Source organism: Camelina sativa, chromosome 2 (assembly GCF_000633955.1).
Source record: "Camelina sativa cultivar DH55 chromosome 2, Cs, whole genome shotgun sequence".
NCBI lineage: Eukaryota > Viridiplantae > Streptophyta > Magnoliopsida > Brassicales > Brassicaceae > Camelina > Camelina sativa.
This window is the reverse complement of record NC_025686.1, coordinates 17,221,386-17,245,141: the sequence shown is the minus strand read 5'-3', so window position 1 is coordinate 17,245,141 and position 23,756 is coordinate 17,221,386. Positions and strand designations below refer to the sequence as shown.

The following is a 23,756-nucleotide window of genomic DNA, read 5'->3' as shown; positions in this document are numbered from 1 at the left end:
GTCATCAGACCAAGTTGCACTTTGACACCGCCGCCCAAGTACCAAAGTCCCAATCGAAAACTTCCACTGACAAAAAAGTCTAGAACTGCCTCTAACACATCATCCGCTACGTGTCGCTCTTCAATTGGTTAGAAAACACCATATGGGCTGCGGTCTCTTGTACTCTTTCTTCTTCGTCAGCTTCTTCTATCTTTTTCACTTTTAATATACGACCAAAGCACGGCAAAAAAAATCTTCTTTCTCTCTTCGCTTCTGTGTTTTCTCTCTACTTTTATCTCTCTCTCTCTCTCTGTGGATCGAAATAGCAAACTTCACGTCCACGATTTGGTTTCCTCTTTTAATCCGATAAATCTCCGGAGGTGTTCTCCGTGGTAGTCTGTTTCTATGCCATTTTGCCGAGGTTTAGGATCTGATTCCTTTTTCTAATCTTTTAAAGTTGTTCAATTTTCAATAGATCTATTCAATTCCAATCATTAAATGGTTTAGGTTGTTGTGACCTCTAAACAGAGTAATAATTCAAGTCGTGTTTGGTTTGATTTCGGTGTTTGATTAGTTTCTGGAACAGATCTGAGAATTATAGGTTGATTAGCCGTAGTTGCTTCCAGATTTAGCCTATTTTAGCATATGTTTTAGCCAGATTGACTCTTGTTAATTCTTACTGAACTGTCTACTCATAGACTCATAGTTCATAATTGTATGTTCAGTTTGGTCAATATGCCTTCAATTGTGGTTGAATTATCTTGGCTTGTTGACCAGTGTTAGCTCTTTTGAATCACAGTCTCATCTAGGCCCCTCCGGTTTTGAAAAAGCTTCCTTATTGAATGTTTTGCATATGGTACTGTGAGGTTTATGTGCAGCTTTCATTAGATTGAGAAAGCACATGCGTTGATTTGGTATATATATGACTTAGGATGATTGTTTCCTTGTAGAAAATGGGAGAAGTTAAGGGATGTTGGAAAATAGGACGAATGCTTCTAAAGGATAAGTCTGCAAACTCCTACAACGTTTCTCTTCTGTTATCTCCGGTTGTTTCTGTTTGGGATTGTATCGTACGTAAAATGAGGTATACCTACATACCTGAGTGGGTGTAGTATTCTTTGAGATCGTTGTATCCCTGGTTCAGTGAGGTTAGTTCAGTTGGTAGAATCATCAAAGTAAAGGGAAAGTAAGCAAGGAAAAGAAGAAGCCAGTTAACATATAGGAATGTATACTTTTTAGTTATTATTTTTCACGTTGGAGAGTATCCAAAAAGCCAGGCAAACAAATACTTGTAGCAATCATGGATAACAGTAGCTCGATGCGCAAACAAGCTCAGCCGACTGTTAGAAAAGCAAAGAAGAAGCAAGTAAAAGATGAAGTGGACCGAATCAAACAAGCTGAGAAGAAAAAGAGACGTCTTGAGAAAGCCATTGCTACTTCTGCAGCTATCAGGGCTGAGCTAGAGAAGAAGAAGCAAATGAAGAAGGAAGGACTGCTAGAGCCAGCAGAGGCTGCAAAGAAGAAGCAGGAGAGAGACGAACTAGAGCGTAGCAAACAAGCAGAGAAGAAAACTATACAGCTTGAGAAATCCATCGCTACTTCTGCAGCAATCAGGGTTGAGCTAGCGAAGAAGAAGCTTAAAAAGCTCGAGGAACAAAAGAGATTGGATGAGGAAGGTGCTGCAATCGCAGAGGCTGTCGCTCTGCACGTCTTACTTGGCGAAGATTGTGATGACTCATACCGAAACATGCTAAACCATGAAACAAGTTTCAAACCATGGGACTATACTGCCAAATTCAATTTTTCTAGTGGTGGAAGAAACAGATTATTTCCTCACCAACGTTGCTCGAGCTATGCGGTTCAACATGGTAACAACAGACCAAGAGACAGTAGTAACTGGTTAGTCTCATATGAGCCTTTCGCGAGGGGATGGGATGGCAACAACAACAACTTGGGAATATCAGCTGATTTGATTGCTGCTCAAGCTGTGTCGTCACTACAGATCTCTGAGAATACTGACGTGAACGCAATTGTCTTCAATGAGATGTTCAGAAGATAACAGTGTCATACTACCAAAGAATACTATTTAAAGTTTGTGTGCTGTTTTTTTTATTTTATTTTACTACATAGCAAAAGAAAATAGAAAGAAACCGTTTGTGTGAAATTACCACCATCTCTCTCTTTTGTTTTCTAGAGAAGTGAGTCTCATATGATTGATTTATTATGGTTTCTTTTCGTTGTTGTAATTATTGAGTCTTCTCATCTCAATACATTGGCAATACTAGCAATAATGCTGACGACTTCAATTGATGGAACTCACGAGAATCATTTGGTTAGAACTTGGAAGAACATTTGGTTAGAAAGATGGAATCAAACAAAAACGGTGTCGTATGGAAACCGAGCGTTTCAATTTTCCCCTCAACAGATCAGAGTCAGACATTCTAATCACCGGTTCGGTTTCCTGATTAACCGGATAGACAATTTTACTGGGTTATAGCCATAAATTCTGGTGCTCCTCCTTTTTGGTTGAAGTCTCTGCGTCTGCGAGATCGCGCTTTAAGCTTCGTAAGTTGCTTTCCATGGAAACTCTTTTAATCTCTAGAATATTCATAGTTTTTGAAGGATATGAACTCTCTCTAGTCTACTCTAGCGTGTTTTAGCTGCGAGATTTAAACGAAATCGAGATGTAATCGAAGAAGGTGGTTGTGCGTACTAAATTAGTGATTACAAGTCAACGAAATCCATGAGGTTTATTCGCGATGAAATTAGGGTTTCTGTCAATTTTGGCTTATTTTTGATGAAATTAAATTTTGGCTTATTTTTGATGAAATTAGGATTGAGTAGTAGTAGTGATCACTGTACGATTACGATTCTGTCTGTTATGGCTACTCTTGCTCATAAGGTTTATCTTGTCTGGTGCTTAGTGAACAATTGCAATTCTCATGGAATTAAACTCTGTTTTGTACTTTGTAGTGCCTAGGCTTAAGTTCATGGATCACTAGGCCAAGGGAATATTAGACAATGGGTGACTGAGTATTGTAAGACTGATTGCTACTTTACCTTTGTGTTGATCTTATGCCGTTTCTTTTAAATCCTTATTGTGACACACTACTTTGGAATGTCTTATTTGAAACCGCGTCTCCATGTTTGATTGCTGTTATTGGCTTATTATGAGCCTTTCTAGTCCACTGAGATCTTGAGAGGGGAACTTGTTTATATAAGAGGGGATTCTTGGTTCTAATGTTTGAGGTTGCTTATTTGCAGGTGTATGCACAATCACATTCTTTAAGATCTTGTGTTTGGAATTGATTCTTGTTGTTTCTGCAATTTAAATGGTAACTACAATCTCTAGAGCTTTTTTTTTTCTTCTTTCATGTCGGTTTATGTATATATAGATCTTGTTTGCGTCTGTCTTTATGTTACTTTGTATCATCTTTGTTTACAGGATACTGGTGGATGGGTAGATGAAAAAAGCGAGAACCGATTATATGTTGGAAACCTTGATCTTCGAATAAACGAGTAAGTAAAATATCAGAGCTTCTTGTTACATCCATTCCAAAGATCAAAACTTAGTTGAATACCTTATAAGTTTCCACTTCCTCACAGGGCTGCGTTGATAAAAATGTTTTCTCCATATGGGAAGATAATATCCGAAGACTTCCTTTGGCACACACGCGGGCCAAAGAAAGGAGAACCACGCGGCTATGCTTTCATTCAGTTCAGCCGTAAAGAGGTAAACTAATAATCTAAAGCTTTATTTTGCGTGTTTTGAATTGTGCAACCTCCTGATTTCTACATCTAAAGTGAGTACACAGGAAGCTGAATTGGCGAAGGAGAAAATGCATGGGAGATTAGCTTGTGGTAGGCCGTTGGTTGTACGTCTAGCTAGTGAGAAGCATCGTGAAGATTCATCTCATGATCACTCCAAAAGATCATTACCAGAAGAAGCAAAAAGAACGAGGTTTGTAACTGGAACTAGTAGTACCTCAGGACAAATGAGCCGAAACGAAAAAGTAGCTGCCATTAAGAACAAACTCAAAGCTTTAGAAGAAGATGAGAAACAAGATCCCAAGAAACAGAAGAGATAAAAGAATCGGTTTTAAACACACAGCTTTGTGTCATCTTCAACGTTTTTGTATCTGTTTTTTTTTTTTTTAATACTGCACTTATATAGTTGAATCCGAATTCGGTTTACTGGTTTAATCAAAACCAAATTTGATTTTAGATTCGGTTTGGCTCAAATGTAGGTGAGCAAAGTATATAATTATTAGAAAGCAAAGTTGACGCACATGATCTAATATGAGTCAACAACTTCACTAATCACTCACACTCTTCTCTTTTCCACCTTTTCTCGTTGTAAAGCTGACGCGAATAAAATGGCGACGAGCTTGTCGTTACTCAACGTGACCGGAATCTCGTTACCGTCGTCGAGGTTATTTCGCCGGCGTTCGCACATTGTCGCACGCAAGGATCTTCCTGAATTATCGGCTAAACCAGTCCCTTCGCGGCTTAGCTTCTCTCCCGCTTCGTTGTCGCGATTCCGTAACGGCAGCGATAGGTTTCTCTCGCTGGATTCGTCGTTACCGGAATTATATTCTCCGATCCGATCGGTTACTGTGCGATCGTTGAGTACGCCTCTCATTTCTCCAAACGATGAATGGGGAACTTGGACTGCTCTCTTCGCTACTGGGGCTCTTGGTCTCTGGTACGCTCATCGCTCTTTATGAAAAAATCCGATCGTTAGTTTATTCTGATCGGGAAATTTACGTTATGTTGATTTGCATGAATTTATAAAGAGAGGTTTTAATTTTTTTGTTTCAAGAAATGAAAATCACAAGTGGTGGTGATTGATTGTAACAGGTCGGAGAATACAAAGGTCGGAGCCGCGATGAGTGGTGCGTTGGTCAGCACTCTAGTTGGGCTAGCAGCTAGCAATCTAGGGATCATTTCTTCCCAAGCTCCTGCTTTTGCTGTAGTTTTGAATTTCTTGCTTCCGTTAGCTGTTCCTCTGTTGTTGTTTAGAGCTGATTTGCGCCGTGTGGTTCAGTCTACTGGAAAGCTTCTATTGGCCTTTTTGATTGGATCAGGTAATAGGTCTCTGTCATGCTGTATCTTAGTAACAAGGTGGTAGCAAAAGACTTATAGTTAACTCAACATTCACACTTTTTAAATTATCTGAAAAGCCTGAGCTTTTGCTATTTTATGGTTTTCAACAGTTGCCACAACCGTCGGTACAGCGCTAGCATACTATCTAGTGCCAATGAGATCGCTTGGCCCGGATAGTTGGAAGATTGCAGCTGCTCTCATGGGAAGGCATATCGGTGGAGGTAACTTTACATCCATATGTCTTTGGACATTGTAGAGTAGAGACGCTGTGATTTATTTCTTCCATTATCTTGTTCCCTTCCTTCTATAATGGCTTATGAGTTGCATGTTGATTGGTTTTTGTCCAGCCGTCAACTACGTAGCTATAGCAAATGCTCTCGGAGTTACACCATCGGTTTTAGCTGCTGGACTTGCTGCTGATAATGTTATATGCGCTGTATATTTCACGACATTGTTTGCTTTGGGATCCAAAATACCTGCGGAAGTTTTACCACCACCAACTACCGGTAAGTCTGAATGTGGCTGTGATGTCCGGTTTCCATTTGGTTTGGCGTCCTTTGGAAAGAATTGATCATTCGAGGTTATCTAAAACTTTAGTTAGGAAGTCGCTTCTATTGGATTAGATATCACGAGGAAAATGTTCTGTTCCATTCCTTTTTCATGTCGATTCTAGCCAGTTTGTACGACCTTTTGAATTCCATTTCATAGATTCTGTTTCTGAATTCTGACATAGATGTTGCTCTTCTATGGCAGACGCAGAGACGAACAAAGGTTCTGAAACTCAAAACAAAATTCCTGTGCTACTGATAGCTACTGGAATTGCTGTGTCATTAGCTATATGCAAGGTCGGGGCTTTGCTGACAAAGCATTTTGGGATTTCGGGTGGTAGCTTACCGGCTATTACCGCAGTTGTTGTTATTTTAGCAACTGTCTTTCCGTCCCAGTTTGGACGTCTTGCTCCATCTGGAGAAGCGATGGCTCTAATTCTGATGCAGGTATAAGATAACTACAAGAGTTTCAAGAACAATAAAACGTTCTTGATATTAATCAAACTAGTTTTCTGTCAGGTATTCTTCACGGTGGTGGGTGCGAGCGGAAACATATGGAGTGTGATAAACACGGCGCCGAGCATATTCTTGTTTGCGTTGGTCCAAATTGGGACACATCTAGCTGTGATATTAGGCATAGGGAAGCTGCTAAACATCGAGCTAAGGTTGCTGCTTCTAGCATCAAATGCTAATGTCGGAGGACCCACGACTGCAGCTGGAATGGCGACTGCAAAGGGATGGAACTCGTTGATAGTTCCGGGGATTCTAGCAGGAATATTTGGAATCGCCATTGCAACTTTCCTCGGGATTGCATTTGGAGCTAAAGTTCTCCAGTTCATGTGAAGATAACTAAATTATGGATCTGATTCTGCTCACATTTCATAGATTCTGCTCACTAAATTACTGTACGATTACGATTCTGTCTGTTACTCGTTGATCTTGTTTGGTGCTTAGTGAACAACTGCAATTCTCATGGAAAAAAAAAATCTCTGTTTTGTACTTTGTAGTGCCTAGGCTTCAAAGTTCATGGATCACAAATCACTAGGCGAAGGCAATATAGTAACTCAGTATTGTAAGACTGGTTGATACGGTCTTATTGCCGTTTCTTTTAAATCCTAATTGTGACATATTACTTTTAAAATCGCGTCTCAGTGTTTTGATTGCTGTATTATGAGCACCTGCATTCCACTATCATCTTGAGAGAGGGGACTTTGTTTATATGAGAGGAAAACGTCTTATTTCTAATGTTTAACACTCAAAATCATTCAAAGAAACGGTTACCTCTCTACCTCTCTCCCTCGATCTCTTATCCCCGATACAATAACAAATAAGTTTGCTCATCCCAAGATAAGTGGAACTATCTACAACTACAAGCCTTTAACAACTTGAACTTAAAATCACAATAATAGTTTAACATCTTTTGAATAGTTTAAGATCAAACACAACACAATAATCCTAAACAACATCTTAACAATTGAAAACAGTATGGGGAGGTGCGAGAGGTGCGAGAGGTGCTTTTGCACCGGATCACAATATTTTTGAAAAAAAAATATAAGGTTTTATGTTTGATATTTTGACAAAAAAATCCCAAAGTTCTGAAATCTACGAATAAGACCTCCAAATTTTAAAAAAAAAAATTGCACAAGGTCCAAGGAAATCTTGAGCCGGCCTGCATCAAACACATCACTAATTTTAGGTTTAAGCTTGTTCTTTCTCCTCTTATTTCTCATTTCTGTTCCTTCTGGATCTACAAACATACACACCAAAATTACTTTTTCAAAATAAATTATAGAGAACCTATGTTGTCTTCTCAAATCGCATCGAAAAATTGTGAAGAGATTATATTAATAAAAATAAATTTTATTATTGGAGCTCATCTCTAATTTGTTTTATCATTTAAAAAAAAAAAAAATCAAAACTATGAAAACAAAAAAAAAATCTCTTAATAAAATATTAATTATCGATAAATTAAAGTCTCTACAAATTAATAGATTTTCATGGTCTCAACCTTATTAATTTATCACATATTTTGATAAAATATTAGCAAAGGTAAACAGTAGTTGTCCAACGTCGAGAACAATGATTTTTGGTGTTATTTATTTGATTAGCAGTGTAAATCACATTGTATCGCGATACAATTACAGGTTATATGGTAAATTCATAATTATTATGCTAAATTATTTATGATATAATTCATATTTATCGTATTAAATCATTTATCGTGTTAAGTCATACTGTCGAAGTTGAAAGGCAAAGACAAATAAATGAGTATTAAAACAATATATCATTATTGATATCTATTTCTTTATACCGCTAAAATATTTGTTATATCTATATGGGTATTTTTGTCTAATTCATAATAGCTAAAAGAGAGAACTAATTATAAAAAAAACTATGGTTAGATATTTAATTTTTCACTTTTACACGTGTATGTTCTTTGACGGAGGAACACAGACATCACCTTTGAAGCAAGTAATTTGGGTAAAAAGGTTTATGATCAGTTCAAATATGTTAGATTTTTTTTGGATTTATTTTTTATTTTGGAGTCAGTATAAATATTTCAATTAAAAAGTCATTTAAAAAAAAAATTTGGATTCCGTTATGTTTATTTTTAATTTTCTAGCTAATATCTACATGAAACAAACCAGAACAAAAAATATTAGAAAAAAAAACTAAAATACTGGTATGAAATTTGGTTACGCTATGAGTTAAAATAAAATTTTTACCTTTATTTACTACATGTGTCAGATTATTTTGTTTTATAAACAAATAATATCTTTCAAAACTATACAATCCGATTTGCTTTTTGAGCAGTATTGATTAATACAAATAAATGTGCATATTAGATACAATAACAAACATTCTAAAGATTGAATTTTTTACAACTTAAATAAATTTTAATGGAAAATATATAATTTTAAATCATACCAAGTTCTTTAAATTCACCCCAAATCATCAAAATCATATAAAATAACTAAAAAAAATAAAGTTGAATTCACTCCTCCCATAATATTTTTTTTTTAAGATAAAGAATTAAAATGTCCCATACCTCAATTTTATAATCATAGCTATTAGATATGATAATTTGAGGAGTAAGATGTATTTTACAATCAATTAATGTGGATTATCATAACTCGTCTACATAGTGAACTGTTAAGTCTAAACCAAAAATATTCTAAATCTCTATAGTACTTTTTGTACAAATATTTTCATTATGTAAATATTTTCATTATGTATTAAGAGTTGATTTAAGAACATCTACATTATATTAGTGTTAGTATTATTTCAATAGTATCACTATATATATGTATATTTGTAGTGTTCTCTCAAATAAAACACAACTCCAGAAACTATCTTGTTCTCTATTATTTATTTGTCTAACATTACTTTCTAGATTTTTAAAAATAGATATCTTCTTTTTGGTTTTAAAATCTAAATTGCTTTACATATGTATGCGATCGATGGTGGGAATTACTTTTCGGAAAGTTGTATCAAACAAATAACCTTTTGGATTGCATTTCAAGAAAGGCTGAATCAGATTCCATTTCTCGTACTTAAAAAGTTAATCAATTACTAATCCATCCATATTAAACCTTAGATATCGACAGTATATAGTAGTATTCAAGTTTGTCTTCCGATGAACAATAAACCGTAATTTGCGCTTAAGCTAAAACCGTCTCTTAACCGGATCATTTCAGAATGGTATGCCAAGAACCGGAAAATCAAAATATATTCATATACAGAGTAACTTGGAATTGGAGGATTCTGATACAAGAAAGCTTTTTCCTAACACTCAAAATCATTCAAAGAAACTGTAACTTCTCTCTCTCTCTCTCAATCTCTTATCTTCCGTGATTTCTCCCATACACTGACAATTTCACTTTTACAAAAAAAGAAAAAGCAAAGACTCTCCACTCACAATCTCCACAAATACCATCTATCTCTCTCTCTTTTCTCTCACACTCTCTCCACTAGGGGCTGCAACATGTTGACGAGCTTACCGTTCTTGACTGCAACTTCAATCCCATCTCCGTCGTCACCGGTACCTTCTCTCCGACGACCTCACATTTGAAAGAATGAGATGCGTGCTAGATCTACAGACTTGTATAACAGATATGTATGAGCGATGCTTAACAGAGAGATGAAAGGATAGTGAAGAGACGACACAAGAGATTTGTTAACGGAGTTCGGATAACCTACATCCCCGGGACCAAGTCCAGAATCATTCACTAGAATAAGAACGCAAAAGTCACATTTGCCAATGGTATCTAGCACACACTTGTGCCTACCACTCTTATCTACATGAACTAAAGGAACCACCACTCTTTGTCTTTTCCGACGAGTGTGAACCTCTACAAAAACCACCAACAGATTCTCTATCTTGTTGGTGGGACAACACCACACACAACATGTGTGCTTCTCTCAATTTTAGGTCTAGGGTGCGTAAGCTTCTCTTTGCTACCACCTCTTCCTTTTATACCTCTTAGAGTTCTCCATAAACCCTAGATTCCACAAGCTTCTTCCTCTTGTCTTTTGGGTAAAAGCTTGTTCTCTTTTTGTCAACTTGACCCATGCTTTTGTTCCTGTCATACCTAACACAAGCATGCTTCTCTGACACAGCCGTTCCACTGTTTGCTGCAACTTGACGCTTTTCTGCTCTGTTGCACTACACAACCTCTTCACGATTCATCTCTTGTTTCCAGCTCTGTAGCACTACACAGCCACTACAAGTTGTCTGCTCTGTTTTCATCTCTGTTGCACTTCAAGTTTACTCAACTGCTAAACAAACTTCTGCTAAGTTGTATGATGCAGCTGATACCTTCTTTCTGCTCTGTTGCACTTTCAGAGTTACTCAACTGCTAATGGAAGACTTGTTCTCATGAGCTTAAAGCATGATTGTTTGAGCTCTCACTTCTTGGATCTTCTCACTAAGACTCCAAGGTTCAACACGTCACTTCATTCCATGTGACTTTACATTGAGCTGTCTTGGCTGTGGTAGATTCTCTGATTCTCTATCTGAGGAATTACTGCGTCTGTGTCTGTAGCTGGTTACACATGCTCCAACTTGATCAATGCTTCTGTTTCTCAACATATGTTTGTGTCTGACTTGTTAACTGCAACGTTCACTGCATCTGTGTCTGTACTTTCGGTTGTATCAGGTTTACCCATTGCTTCTTGATCATCTCTCTTGATTCTTATAACCAGTAACAAGACCAATATATCTTCAATCTCTCCCTTTGTTACTGAGTTATAGAACTCAAGCTTTCTCTATTCTTGCACTTGATGATCTTCAAGCTTTCATGATGTAACTGAAACTTTGGCATCTTCATTACATTGAGAGGATTCTGTCATTGTGATCTTCTCTCTTCTGTTTCAATAGTTATTCCTTTACGCCTTGTTGTCAATCTTACAATTCTGTCAACACAGTGTATCTTCAATATCTCCCTTGTTGACTGAGTTGTAGGACTGACAAACATTGATGATCTGCAACCTCTAGATATCATGTTCTTGTTTCTTTTGGCATATCTATTTCAAACAACTTCAATCTCGGTCAACACAAAAATCAATCTCTCCCTTGTTGACTGAGTTGAAGGACTCTAGCTCTCCCTTAATCATAAACCATCAAGCTCCTGATCTTGACTTGATCACATCTTCAGTGAATATCAAATACCTCCAAGTGTTGCATGCAACCACGACATAGCATAGCAACAACAACAACTAGCATATGGGAGTAATTCAGAGAGTCTCCCTTTGATGCTCAGTTTGATATTCAACTTCATACGATGAACCAACTTGTCATCATCAAACCTTGGACTTGACATTAATACCATCTTCTGCATTTATCAAACATCTTCAAGTTGTGACAGCAGCAATGACACAAGCATAGCAGCCCCAACAACTAGCAAATGGGAGTAAATACAAGAACTCTCCCTTTTTAGCGCAGTTTGATACTCAAGCAATCAATGGCACTTACTCATCCTGCAAGGCAACCATAAAAACTCCCCCTGCTTGAGTGCATAACTAAGGTAAAAAATAACAGATATCAAGAGCATAGTCCAATAAGGAACTCATTAAGCAAATATTGATCCTCCTCTTGCTTTGATGTTAAGAGTCTGCTCAGACTTGCCTGAACACTGCAGAAAATTCACACATACCAAAATCATAAAACCAGAACATGATATCAGCCATCAAACCAATGACAATGATGACTTGGTTACAATGACACAGATGAGAGTAGCTCAGAACTAGTTAACCCATCTTCAGAAATGTACCGCTGTCGCCAATAGGATCAGGATCAAAGCCTGCCGTACGCACAGAACAGCTAATTTCTGAAGACAAAAACACAAACCAGTACTGAGCCGAGAACACTTCCTTGAGAACACAATTGTCAAACATCTTAAAATCCCCTTTGAACCTCATGAATCTTAACTTGATCAGAACCTCTTAGTACTAGCAATCATTGTGCTTCATTTTGAAGTTCAGCCTTTGAACAATGGAAACTAACATGATCATCAAACTTAATACCTTTGTAGTCACAGCGGAAACATAGACAATTCTCTCGAACCATGATGATCTTGTGAAATGTAGCACTGACTGAATAGCCTCAGCTTCTGCAGACTTGCTTGCTCAAGTAGCCTTGATTTAGAGCTGTTTCCATTTTTGTAAATATAGGCTTCAAAACGCTCTTCTTTACTAAGTCAGATCAGATATCCAGATATTGTACTTCATGAAGTAGAGGTCTCTTCCATATCAACTAGTTACAATACAGATCACACCTATGCTTTTCTTGAAACTCCTCCTGAACCTCAAGCAATATACCAAACCAGAGATTGGGTATAAAACCACACGCACACAATAGTTTCTTGAGCCAACCTTTGAATAACATCTTGTGATCCCAACTGTGAACCAATGAATAAGACAGATGATTGCAGCTTATGTAGCAGTTGTTATCTCAGTATTTGGAACGTCTTTCTTCAAAAACATATAAGAAGAAACTCATATAAAATCCTCAGATTTTTAAAACCTGGAGCAGCAACAACTTCTTGAATTTCAAAAGCGATGTCCCAACTTTCACTGACAAGACACTTCAGCTTCCTGGGTTACAACTTAACCGGTGTTACTCAAAGCTGAGTATTTTACGTCAAATTGATCCCGACCAACATCTCCTTGCAGATGTCACTTAAGCTAACCTTGCAGAACTGAACCGGAGTTACACAACTCTGAGTATTCTACCTCAGATTGATCCCGACCATCTTATACTACTAGTGAAAGTGAATCCTTCTCTTGAAATTTAATAATCCAGCGCTCTTACTCTTCTCTTCTAACACCCAGATGTCTTCTTGAATATTCTGCAACAACTAACTTGAAAACAATCCCAACCAATACAAGGCACAACTGAGAACAAAACCAATATCAACTGATACGAGCTTCAAGGACATTCCTCACTAAAACCTTAAACCTCCAAGACCCATAAGAATTTTCAACAGAAACAAATGTGTTTCACATATCCATAGTAACACTTCTCTCGTGACACTAACTCCCAGCAGAGATTAATTCCTTGTAAACATATTCCATCACGCAGAAGATTTTACATATATTGACATACGTTTGAGGTAGTGACATAGAGGTGAATGTCTGCCTTGACCACTTCAGACTTTGGTGCAAGATATTCACCTTCAGATCAGATGACTTTCCACACTTCTTCACAATTAACTTCGTCTTACTCACTGATGGATCTTAATACTTTGATTGTGATTACCTGACCTAGGAACATTAAGAACACCTGTTTCTTTTTCCAACCATGAGGTCTTGAACTGAGCTTCTTCTCCTGCCTTGATGCAGAGCATATACGAAATAACAAAACAGCCTAGAAAAATTCAAAATGTTGTGGGATGATCAAGCACAGCAATATGAAGCCACGGGAGAAAGCGGATCACAATTTGGGTTTGTGGATTGAAAGTTAAGACCAAAATCCAAAGCAGATCCAAACTGCTAAAACCCTGCGAACAGCTAAATTTGAGAACAGTTTCCTATCAAATGACACAGAATCAGAAGGAGAACTTTATATCATTGGGAAGATCCTGCTTTCAAAATTCCAAAACATCCTTCAATACAGAAATCCGAGGTATACAGCGAAGTCAAACGCAGAGGCAAAGTCAGACAAGAACCCAGCTTCATGAGCCTGCAACTCCATCAAACTCATAACTTCTTCATATCTTCTTCTTTTAACATTATGAGTTTGTTTTTCTCCCCCATGTTGATTATGTTTTTCAACCAAAAACTGTTCCATAGAAAACACACAATCAACATAGACTCATCTGTTTGCAGACTTCAAAGACCTTGATATATCTATCATAAAAACTTCTTCACCATTTCTTGATCCACAACACAAACGAAGCAGCAACTCAACCCAGAAACTTTTGCAACTTGGTCGCAAGATCAACATCAGAGATACAAAGCCACATGTGAAAGCAGATCATGGTTTGGGGTTACGGTTTGGAAGTTATGACCAAATCCCCAAAACATATCCAGAAGATAACTCTGCAAACAACCAACTTCAAAAGCAGATTCCAATAATATCACAGAGAACCAGAATGAGATCTTTATGTCCTTGAGAAGATCTCATTTCCAATTTTTCAAAAGATCTGCCAGCACTAGAAACCAAGATCTGAAGTCAAAGGAAAATGTAGAAGAAGAACACATACCAGAGACACCACAATTTCCTTGATGTATGAAATTATAACACGACTGCAGATCTCAGTATCTGAAAAAAATATTTCATTTGATCTCTTCTCAAAAGCCAGCAACATTCATAAGACCCATAATCCAAATGATTATCCTTTGATGATACTTCCCTTTCTTGTGATCTCAACCAATCAATATGACCTCAAGTCTTCTTCTTTAGCTAGGAGCATCTTTGATAGGCTGAGACAAACCTCTACAAAACAACTCATGCAATTCAGCCCTTCCCTGATCACTTCTTCACCATACTGTTTCTATCTCCATTAGATCGCAACACTCCACGAGCTTCTTCAAGAATACATACAGGCTCAAACTGAACCCAAACATGTGGCTGATGTCGAACTCCACAGTCACCTGCAGCTTTGACCTATCTTCCCCATTTTCTGTAATGGGCTTAGATATAATACCACACTAGGCCTTTGCACAGTTACCAGAAACCCAACATAACACAAGACCACACAAGATCAATTCCTCATCTTTCTTAAGAGGCATCAGCGACAAACTTCAACATTAGTGAGGATCAAGCTTCATTCCTCACACAAGCTCTTCTTCACTTCCATAGACACCCAGATTCAGAGATCATAATTCTTTGCCGAGAATCACTTCCTTTCTTTTCAAATTAGAGAAAATACTAGATTGTGTTATTAACTCTTTCTCTAAAGTCCCAACACAAGTAACACTTGTGATTGCAAGGAACCAATCAAACGACCATTGAATCCTCAGCGGCAGAGAGATGAACGTCTTCTTCTCTCACTCAAAATCAGATGTAAACCACAACACTTCGTCTCTCTCTCTCTTTACCGTTAGAGACACAGAACAAGGACTCACCCAGATTTGGGTTATCAACAATGAGCATCATGTGACATCTTCTTAGCCTCCAACTCACTATTGCTTCCAGCTTCTTGTGACAACGCACATACAACGGAGAATCTCTAAGCATCAACAGATCCTTTATTAATTTCATGGCAAACACCAAACTGGAGCAGAAGACTCTCGTTGACTTGTTGAATTTTTTTTTTTAAACCAGATCCACACGGGGTAAAAACCTTCACATGCCCAACACCTTAAAACAACTCCTTGTGGGCTTTTATTGGGCCTGACTTACGAATTTAGATGAAAGCCGACCAAAAACACAAAATACCCATGTGAGAAAACCTTTCTCCTATCTTCGACTACAAATTCTCACGGCACGAGAACCAAGACATCTTGAAGATGACAATGAAAAATCTGATGAACTGTACAAACAACTTCGGACGAGTTTGAAAACAGATCCGCCGTCGTCATCTTTCTCTCATCTCTTTGTTCTTCATTTTCACCAACCTGGATAGAACCCATCACTTGATTTTCTCCAAATAAGATCATAGCTCTTCTTCTTCATCTAGACACATCTCAGGATCTAACCTGTTAGAGACAGTATAATCTCAAATCGGTTTCCTGCTCTGATACCAATTGAAAGAATGAGATGCGTGCTAGATCTACAGACTTGTATAACAGATATGTATGAGCGATGCTTAACAGAGAGATGAAAGGATAGTGAAGAGACGACACAAGAGATTTGTTAACGGGGTTCGGATAACCTACATCCCCGGGACCAAGTCCAGAATCATTCACTAGAATAAGAACGCAAAAGTCACATTTGCCAATGGTATCTAGCACACACTTGTGCCTACCACTCTTATCTACATGAACTAAAGGAACCACCACTCTTTGTCTTTTCCGACGAGTGTGAACCTCTACAAAAACCACCAACAGATTCTCTATCTTGTTGGTGGGACAACACCACACACAACATGTGTGCTTCTCTCAATTTTAGGTCTAGGGTGCGTAAGCTTCTCTTTGCTACCACCTCTTCCTTTTATACCTCTTAGAGTTCTCCATAAACCCTAGATTCCACAAGCTTCTTCCTCTTGTCTTTTGGGTAAAAGCTTGTTCTCTTTTTGTCAACTTGACCCATGCTTTTGTTCCTGTCATACCTAACACAAGCATGCTTCTCTGACACAGCCGTTCCACTGTTTGCTGCAACTTGACGCTTTTCTGCTCTGTTGCACTACACAACCTCTTCACGATTCATCTCTTGTTTCCAGCTCTGTAGCACTACACAGCCACTACAAGTTGTCTGCTCTGTTTTCATCTCTGTTGCACTTCAAGTTTACTCAACTGCTAAACAAACTTCTGCTAAGTTGTATGATGCAGCTGATACCTTCTTTCTGCTCTGTTGCACTTTCAGAGTTACTCAACTGCTAATGGAAGACTTGTTCTCATGAGCTTAAAGCATGATTGTTTGAGCTCTCACTTCTTGGATCTTCTCACTAAGACTCCAAGGTTCAACACGTCACTTCATTCCATGTGACTTTACATTGAGCTGTCTTGGCTGTGGTAGATTCTCTGATTCTCTATCTGAGGAATTACTGCGTTTGTGTCTGTAGCTGGTTACACATGCTCCGACTTGATCAATGCTTCTGTTTCTCAACATATGTTTGTATCTGACTTGTTAACTGCAACGTTCACTGCATCTGTGTCTGTACTTTCGGTTGTATCAGGTTTACCCATTGCTTCTTGATCATCTCTCTTGATTCTTATAACCAGTAACAAGACCAATATATCTTCAACATTGTTTCCCGCCAAAACACTCTTCCTACCGTTTCTTTTAAAGCTGACTCTTCTCACCTTAGCTCCTCTCCTTCTTCACACTCATCTCTGTTCTCACCGTTTCGTTACCGAAACGAGAAACTTCTCAGACAGGATCTGATCCGATCAGTTACAGTAAGATCGCAGTTAAGCACGCCTCTCATTTCTCCCAACGATGAATGGGGAATGTGGACTGCTCTCTTCGCCACTGGAGCTTTCGGTATTTGGTACGCATAAAAGTAATCTATAAAGGATATGTGTTCATATCATCCGTCCGCTCTAATTGTCATTTGATCTTACAGGTCGGAAAAGACAAAAATAGGAAGTGCGATGAGCGGTGCACTAGTGAGCACTCTAATAGGACTTGCAGCTAGCAATTTAGGGATCATTTCTTCAGAAGCTCCTGCTTTCTCTGTAATGATGAACTTCTTGCTCCCGTTAGCTGTTCCTCTGCTTTTGTTTAGAGCAGATCTTCGCCGTGTGATTCAATCTACTGGAAAACTTCTCTTTGCTTTTCTCATCGGATCATGTAACAAAAGCTTCATCTCTCTTTTCACTTTATCTGCATGATCACGACCATGACTCTGTTTCATCTAAATCCAATTTTTGTTTTGTTCGTTAATACAGTTGCTACAACGGTTGGGACGGTTTTGGCTTACTTACTCGTACCGATGAAATCGCTTGGTTCGGATAGTTGGAAAATAGCAGCTGCTCTTATGGGAAGACATATTGGTGGAGGTAATAATAATAAACCATTCATATATATATTTTGCTATATAAAGTTGTTTTTTGCTTAGTTTGTTTGTTTTTGTGCAGCTGGAAACTACATTGCTATAGCGAAAGCTCTCAATGTATCTCCTTCAGTGATAGCTGCTGGACTTGCTGCTGATAGTGTTATATGCGCGTTATATTTCATGTCATTGTTTGCTTTAGCCTCTAAGATACCCGCTGAATCTGCACAAGCAGAAAGTACTAGTGGTAAGCAAGATCACATAACCAATTTCGAAGTTGTGTGTTTGATTTATAATAACTTGATGATGCCTTTTTAATATAATGGCAGATGATGGTGTGATGGTTAACAAAAGCAGAGACAAAATTACTGTGATACAAATGGCTACAGGAATAGTTGTGTCCTTAGCTATATGCAAAGCTGCAACTGCTTTCACAACGTACTTTGGGATTTCGGGCGGTAGCTTACCAGCAATAACTGCTATAGTTGTTGTTTTAGCAACTATATTTCCGTCTCAATTCGACCATCTCGCACCATCTGGAGAAGCAATGGCTCTAGTTCTGATGCAGGTGAGAGATGTGATCAATACATAGTTATCTATATATTTACGTACCATTTGCATAATTGTATGTGTGTTGATCAAGAGCTATTCAAATTGTATGGAAAACAAAAAAACAGGTGTTCTTTGCAGTGTTGGGAGCAAGTGGAAACATAAGGAGTGTAATAAGCACAGGTCCAAGCATATTTATGTTTGCTTTGTTACAAATAGTAATACATCTTGGGGTGTTACTAGGAATAGGGAAGGTGATGAAGATAGAGCTACGGCTTTTGCTTCTTGCATCAAACGCAAATGTTGGTGGACCAACAACTGCTGCGGGAATGGCTACGGAAAAGGGATGGAGCTCGTTGATAGTTCCCGGGATTCTTGTCGGAATATTTGGGATCGCCATTGCAACTTTCCTAGGGATTGTATTTGGGGTTAAAGTCCTCAAGTTCATGTGATGTTTCAACTTTCAATTAAGTCCCGTGAATGTAGAAATTTTGATAAGTTTGCTCATTCCAATGATTAGTGGAACGGTCCATAACCACAACAATGAACAAACTTTTAACAACTCAACACTGTTACATAAACTCAGATTTTCTTTTTCGGAAGAAGCATTACATAATTGAAGTGCAAGTGTCATCACATATATTTTTAGAGATTACATTGTAATAATGCAAAGCCTAACGCCAAGAAACAAAACAAAAAAAAACAGAGCCCACGTTATAGAACAGAAAAGTGGAACTAGGATTGAGGTTGAATGACGTAAGGGGCTGGAGAAATCTGAATTCCATCAACCTTAACATTATTGCCAATATTGACTTTTCCGAAGTCATAGCCTCCCACGTAATAGATGCAGTTTGGGGTTAAGTTATTCAAGCTAGCCTGGAGACAGAAAGGTTCGCCTTTGGAGGAAAGAATAAAACAGAAATCTCCAATTTCATTAGTGCAGATAGCGCATTCGTTCTCAATTATCTTGAACACCATGAACCGCTTCGTAAGCACCCTCTGTGTCTTCTCGCAGCAACGTGTGTACCACTTAACCAAAAACGTTTGACCTGTGGGTGACTCCACCAAGTGTTCGCTCTTGCAACACCGAGACAACCGCTCCCACTCCGACTGCAACAACTCTTCATGAAATGGAATCCGTATGTTGTGTGGTTCGTGTTTATCAAGATCCCAAGAACATATGTGGGTGCCTCCTGAAGCAGGCATGGAGAACATGCCATCTCTCTTTGAATACATGACTTTGGAGGAGGAGAAGCCAGGATCTTCGATTCTTATGTTGACCCACTCGGGGTTTTTCTGAGCAGGTCTGCATAAGCTGAGCTGAGGACCGAGGAACTTGACGGCCACGATGCAGTCCTCGTCCTCGGGAGAAGAGGAGGACATAGCCACGTTGGTTACCAGTTGGGTTTGGCAATGAGGCAAAGTAACAAGAGGCGGCAGTGAGATTCGCTTTGGATCTGAATCTGAAGCATTAGGGTTGAGGTCATCTTGGAGACGCACTACACCGTCTTTCAAAGTAGCTACCCAGCCATGAGATGCTCCTATCGTTCCCCTTTCTGTCATCAGCTCCATTGGCACCTTCTTTTCCAAAACCTCAGTCCCAGAAGTACAAGAAGATTCAGAAACATCTGTAACAACGAGTCTACCGATATCCCCGTCTCTCGGAGTAGATCCACAAGGTGTAGCGCCGACAATGCGATAGAGAGGGGTTCCCGAAAAGTACCGAGCGCCACCGAGGTGTCCCTGAGGAGTAATCAAATTCAAACATCATTAGAAGAACAAGTGTTACAGAACAACAAGTAACAATAACAGAGAGAGAAAGACAAGAGGATCTTACGAGCGCAGGTGGTTTCTTCAGACTAAGCCTCGAGAGCCCGCTGAGAAACAGAGAAGACCTCATAGTGCTCTCTTGGTTAAGACAGATAGTGTCAAACAAACCCTAGAGTGAAACATTTCTATGTCCCCTGCTTTTTCTTAGAAAAGACAAATTGCCTTGCCCACCAAGTCGGTGATTTTTGGAACCTTCGGTTTTGATTTATGTTTCAATTTTTTTTTTTTTTTTGAACAATTTAGGCATATACTGTGAATGAATGAATGATTGAATGCGGAGGGAATAAGTAATATTACGTACATCATCAAAATTTGGAAGGTTGATTATAATCATTTTGATTAAATAAATCATAAAACGCTTAAGTGATTATAATGAGATATCTCAGACAATATAAAAAAGTTTTTAGATGAGTTTTGCCAATGGGGTTCATCAAGTCTAAATATGAATGATGTCAAAAGCGGATAGTCTTGCGTTCCACATATTGCAAAATCCGGAGAGAGAAGATCAAGTTCCATGGCCTTGAGTAAAAAAACATAAGTATAACTCATCATATCAGCCATTTGGATATCAAACAACATTCACTATAGTTAACATCCCCAAAATCTAATAAAATCACAAACAGTTCTTGATCCTCCATTTCACATTGTTGACTAGGCTTTAGTCCAAGTAAACACATGCTAAAAATATAGATGTGGCGATCCATTAGAGAAAAGAAAAGAAACAAAACAGTATCGAATGATGATGACTTGTGTGGGCTTAGGTTTTACACTCAGTGATGGACCCACTCGTTATTGTCTGTAAAATGACTGAAGAAATAAAATTGAAACATAAATCAAATTCTAACCGAGGAAACGAGAAAAGAACCATAGACTTGGTAGGCAAGGCAATTTGTCTTAATTAATAAAAATCAGGGGACACAGAAATGTTTCAATCTAGGGTTCATTTTGCACTATCTTTCTTAACCAAGAGAGAGGACTATGAGATCTTCTCTGCTTCTCGGCCGGATCTCGAGGCTTTGTCTGAGGAAACCACCTGCTCTCGTAAGATCCTCTTTGTCTTCTCGCTTTGTTATTGTTGTTCGATTGGATATATATGAGAATCTTGGGTTTGCAAATATCTGACATAGTTAGGTTTCGATATATAGCCTTATCACTTGTAAGCCTATAATACGTGATCAATGAGTACGTACTCAGATAGTCAGATTCACACAATTACAAATTGTACTCGCCAGGGACACCTCGGTGGCGCTCGGTACTTGTCGGGAACCCCTCTCTATCACATCGTCGGCGCTGAATGTTGTGGATCTACTCCGAGAGACGGGGATATCGGTAGACTCGTGGTTAAAGATGTTTCTGAATCTTCTTCTTCTTCTGGGACTGAGGTTTTGGAAAAGAAGGTGCCAATGGAGCTGATGACAGAAACGGGAACGATAGGAGCATCTCATGGTTGGGTAGCTACTTTGAAAGACGGTGTAGTACGTCTCCAAGATGACCTCAACCCTAGTGCTTCAGATTCAGATCCAAAGCGAATCTCACTGCCTCCTCTTGTTACTTTGCCTCATTGCCAAACCCAACTGGTAACCAACGTGGCCATGTCCTCCTCTTCTCCTGAGGACGACGACTGCATCGTGGCTGTCAAGTTCCTCGGTCCTCAGCTCAGCTTATGCAGACCTGCTCAGAAAAACCCTGAGTGGGTCAACATCAGAATCGAAGATCCTAGCTTCTCTTCCGCCAGAGTCATGTATTCAAAGAGAGATGACATGTTCTCCATGCCTGCTTCAGGAGGCACCCACATATGTTCTTGGAATCTTGATAAACACATGCACAAACCCAAGCTTGAAACGTTGTTCTTTCCAAACCATCCTGAGTTCGTGCAGTCAGAGTGGGGGAAATTAGATACGTGTTGCAGGAGTGAAGAGTTGGTGGAGTCACGCCCGACTGGAGAAATTTTCATAGTGAAGCGGTTCAAACAGAGAAACAACAATGAAGGTGTGATGAGGATGGAGGAGAGGAAAATGCTGGTGTTCAAGATAGGCTCTTCCGCTCAGAAACGAAATGTTCCAAATGCTCCTGGAAGTTTGGATTGGCTAGGTACACTGAAGACATCGGAGACCTCTGCATTTTTCTCTCCAAGTCTGAACCTTTCTGCCTCCAGGCTAGCTTGTATGACGCACTAGATAAGTCAGTTTATTTCATAGACCAGAGCGAAAGCGGAGTATTCGATTTGGGCTATAAGGAAACAATGGATGCTGTATTCTCCTCTAACCCCGCCCCTTACTTCATTCCACCTCCTCAACTTTAGTAGTTATAATTAGTTTGCCCCTGAGTATATGATTCTCTTTATTATAAACCAGCTCTTGCTTCAATTTTTCTCTTCTACTTTGCATTTATATTGGAAATGGAAAATTCTAAAGTCATCGTGTTGTGTTGTGTTACTCGCACCTGCGCTGCAGACTCATCACACCCTCATCCTCCTCCTCAAAAGCGTTTATGGGTTCGGATCTGGAGTCAAGCTTGAACAGGTGGAGCTAATCTCGTAGCCGTGTGGTTCTTGGTCTGATTGGCGGGGCTCTTCTCTTCATGCCGTCAAGCGTCTTCTTACAAATGAGGGCTACAACAGTGTCATATAATCATGTTTGACCTCTTGGCTCAAAGTGTTCCAAAACATGAATTAAAAGTCCCATTTGCATCTTCCTCTTAAGAAGTGTAAATTCTTTTATGTTATACTCAGGTTAAGTAAGACCATCCTCATCTCACACTCCCTTAGCCAACTTATTCGGAACCATAATCATGTCCCACTGAGTCATACACGAACTACAATTACCCTATCTAGTTTTACTTCTATAAAATAAGTGGTTTTTATTTGTAATTAAATAAATTAGGAAAGCGACCGTGCGTTGCCGCACGGAGAGATGAAATTCTAAATTGAAATTTAACATTTGTAATTCATCCTAAATTCTTTTTTTTCTCAATCAATTTGATCATTTTCACTTTGCTATTGCCTTCTGCTGATTAAAAAGCCAAAGATTCATTTCAATGTTATTATATTTTATGTTGTCACACACAAAAGTGAACCTTTTTTAGAGCTTGATTTACTATAAACATTACTTTTAACCATATATAAAATTTCACTTATGCTTGTCTCCGACCATATGGTGCTATATATTGGTATCCTTTCTTAATTCGCTATTAGAAATTGTCTTTGTTGTTGATCATTATCAATCGAAATACATACGAGGCTGCTTCTCTCTTGGTTTATTTATTGTATTGAGAAAATACTAAATGCCACTTGTCGAAGGAAGGTCGAAGATTGGGATCGGAGTAGATGGCTGGATTGAATTTTGTTTCCCCTTCACTTTGATACGCGATTTCTCTTTCCATAGATTACTGATTCACAAATCACAATCAATATTCCGATGCTGTAAGCAGGTGGAGTTTGTATACAAATGATTTACTATGAACATTATTTTTAACCATATATAAAATTTCACTTATGCTTGTGGATGTTTTTTTCTCTCACTTTTAGATATGTACAAAACCGAGTTTTATATGACCGACCAATCAAACCTAATTGGTTAGTATAGAGTAACTCACATTCTTCAGCTACAACTTTTAGAGATATATATTTGGCTATAATGCTTTC

The 23,756-nt window shown here is 38.6% G+C and overlaps 4 protein-coding genes across 6 annotated transcripts; all 4 read left to right on the top strand.

Annotated features, from left to right (window-relative positions):
• On the top strand, positions 159–2,200 carry LOC104727635 (stress response protein NST1-like). Its single transcript, XM_010446729.2, has 2 exons — positions 159–400; positions 930–2,200. Exon 2 carries the CDS (start codon positions 1,280–1,282, stop codon positions 2,036–2,038), a length of 759 nt encoding a protein of 252 aa, XP_010445031.1. The 5' UTR covers positions 159–400; positions 930–1,279; the 3' UTR covers positions 2,039–2,200.
• On the top strand, positions 2,296–4,203 carry LOC104727598 (probable RNA-binding protein 18). Of its 3 annotated transcripts, XM_010446696.2 has the most exons (6): positions 2,296–2,544; positions 2,953–3,017; positions 3,244–3,314; positions 3,425–3,498; positions 3,586–3,712; positions 3,795–4,203. In XM_010446696.2, the coding sequence occupies exons 3-6, from the start codon at positions 3,312–3,314 to the stop codon at positions 4,065–4,067; spliced, it is 477 nt and encodes a 158-aa protein (XP_010444998.1). In that variant the 5' UTR covers positions 2,296–2,544; positions 2,953–3,017; positions 3,244–3,311; the 3' UTR covers positions 4,068–4,203. The 3 variants fall into 3 exon arrangements, with proteins under 3 accessions (XP_010444998.1, XP_010444993.1, XP_019091253.1); XM_010446691.2 differs by lacking the exon at positions 2,953–3,017; XM_019235708.1 differs by lacking the exon at positions 2,953–3,017 and having other exon boundaries at positions 3,784–4,203.
• On the top strand, positions 4,282–6,634 carry LOC104727587 (uncharacterized membrane protein YjcL-like). Its single transcript, XM_010446682.1, has 6 exons — positions 4,282–4,684; positions 4,840–5,066; positions 5,196–5,306; positions 5,433–5,591; positions 5,839–6,080; positions 6,153–6,634. The coding sequence occupies exons 1-6, from the start codon at positions 4,356–4,358 to the stop codon at positions 6,474–6,476; spliced, it is 1,392 nt and encodes a 463-aa protein (XP_010444984.1). The 5' UTR covers positions 4,282–4,355; the 3' UTR covers positions 6,477–6,634.
• On the top strand, positions 17,133–18,750 carry LOC104753361 (uncharacterized membrane protein YjcL-like). Its single transcript, XM_019232073.1, has 6 exons — positions 17,133–17,230; positions 17,306–17,532; positions 17,631–17,741; positions 17,820–17,981; positions 18,064–18,302; positions 18,412–18,750. Exons 1-6 carry the CDS (start codon positions 17,190–17,192, stop codon positions 18,733–18,735), a joined length of 1,104 nt encoding a protein of 367 aa, XP_019087618.1. The 5' UTR covers positions 17,133–17,189; the 3' UTR covers positions 18,736–18,750.

Coding starts and splice junctions, on each gene's coding strand:
- LOC104727635 (XM_010446729.2), top strand. CDS start 1,280: ATGGATAACAGTAGCTCGATGCGCAAACAAGCTCAGCCGACTGTTAGA.
- LOC104727598 (XM_010446691.2), top strand. Junction 3,499..3,585: donor CTTGATCTTCGAATAAACGA/GTAAGTAAAATA, acceptor ACTTCCTCACAG/GGCTGCGTTGATAAAAATGT. Junction 3,713..3,794: donor TTCAGTTCAGCCGTAAAGAG/GTAAACTAATAA, acceptor GTGAGTACACAG/GAAGCTGAATTGGCGAAGGA.
- LOC104727587 (XM_010446682.1), top strand. CDS start 4,356: ATGGCGACGAGCTTGTCGTTACTCAACGTGACCGGAATCTCGTTACCG. Junction 5,067..5,195: donor GGCCTTTTTGATTGGATCAG/GTAATAGGTCTC, acceptor GGTTTTCAACAG/TTGCCACAACCGTCGGTACA. Junction 5,592..5,838: donor TTTACCACCACCAACTACCG/GTAAGTCTGAAT, acceptor CTTCTATGGCAG/ACGCAGAGACGAACAAAGGT.
- LOC104753361 (XM_019232073.1), top strand. CDS start 17,190: ATGTGGACTGCTCTCTTCGCCACTGGAGCTTTCGGTATTTG. Junction 17,742..17,819: donor GGGAAGACATATTGGTGGAG/GTAATAATAATA, acceptor GTTTTTGTGCAG/CTGGAAACTACATTGCTATA. Junction 17,982..18,063: donor ACAAGCAGAAAGTACTAGTG/GTAAGCAAGATC, acceptor ATATAATGGCAG/ATGATGGTGTGATGGTTAAC.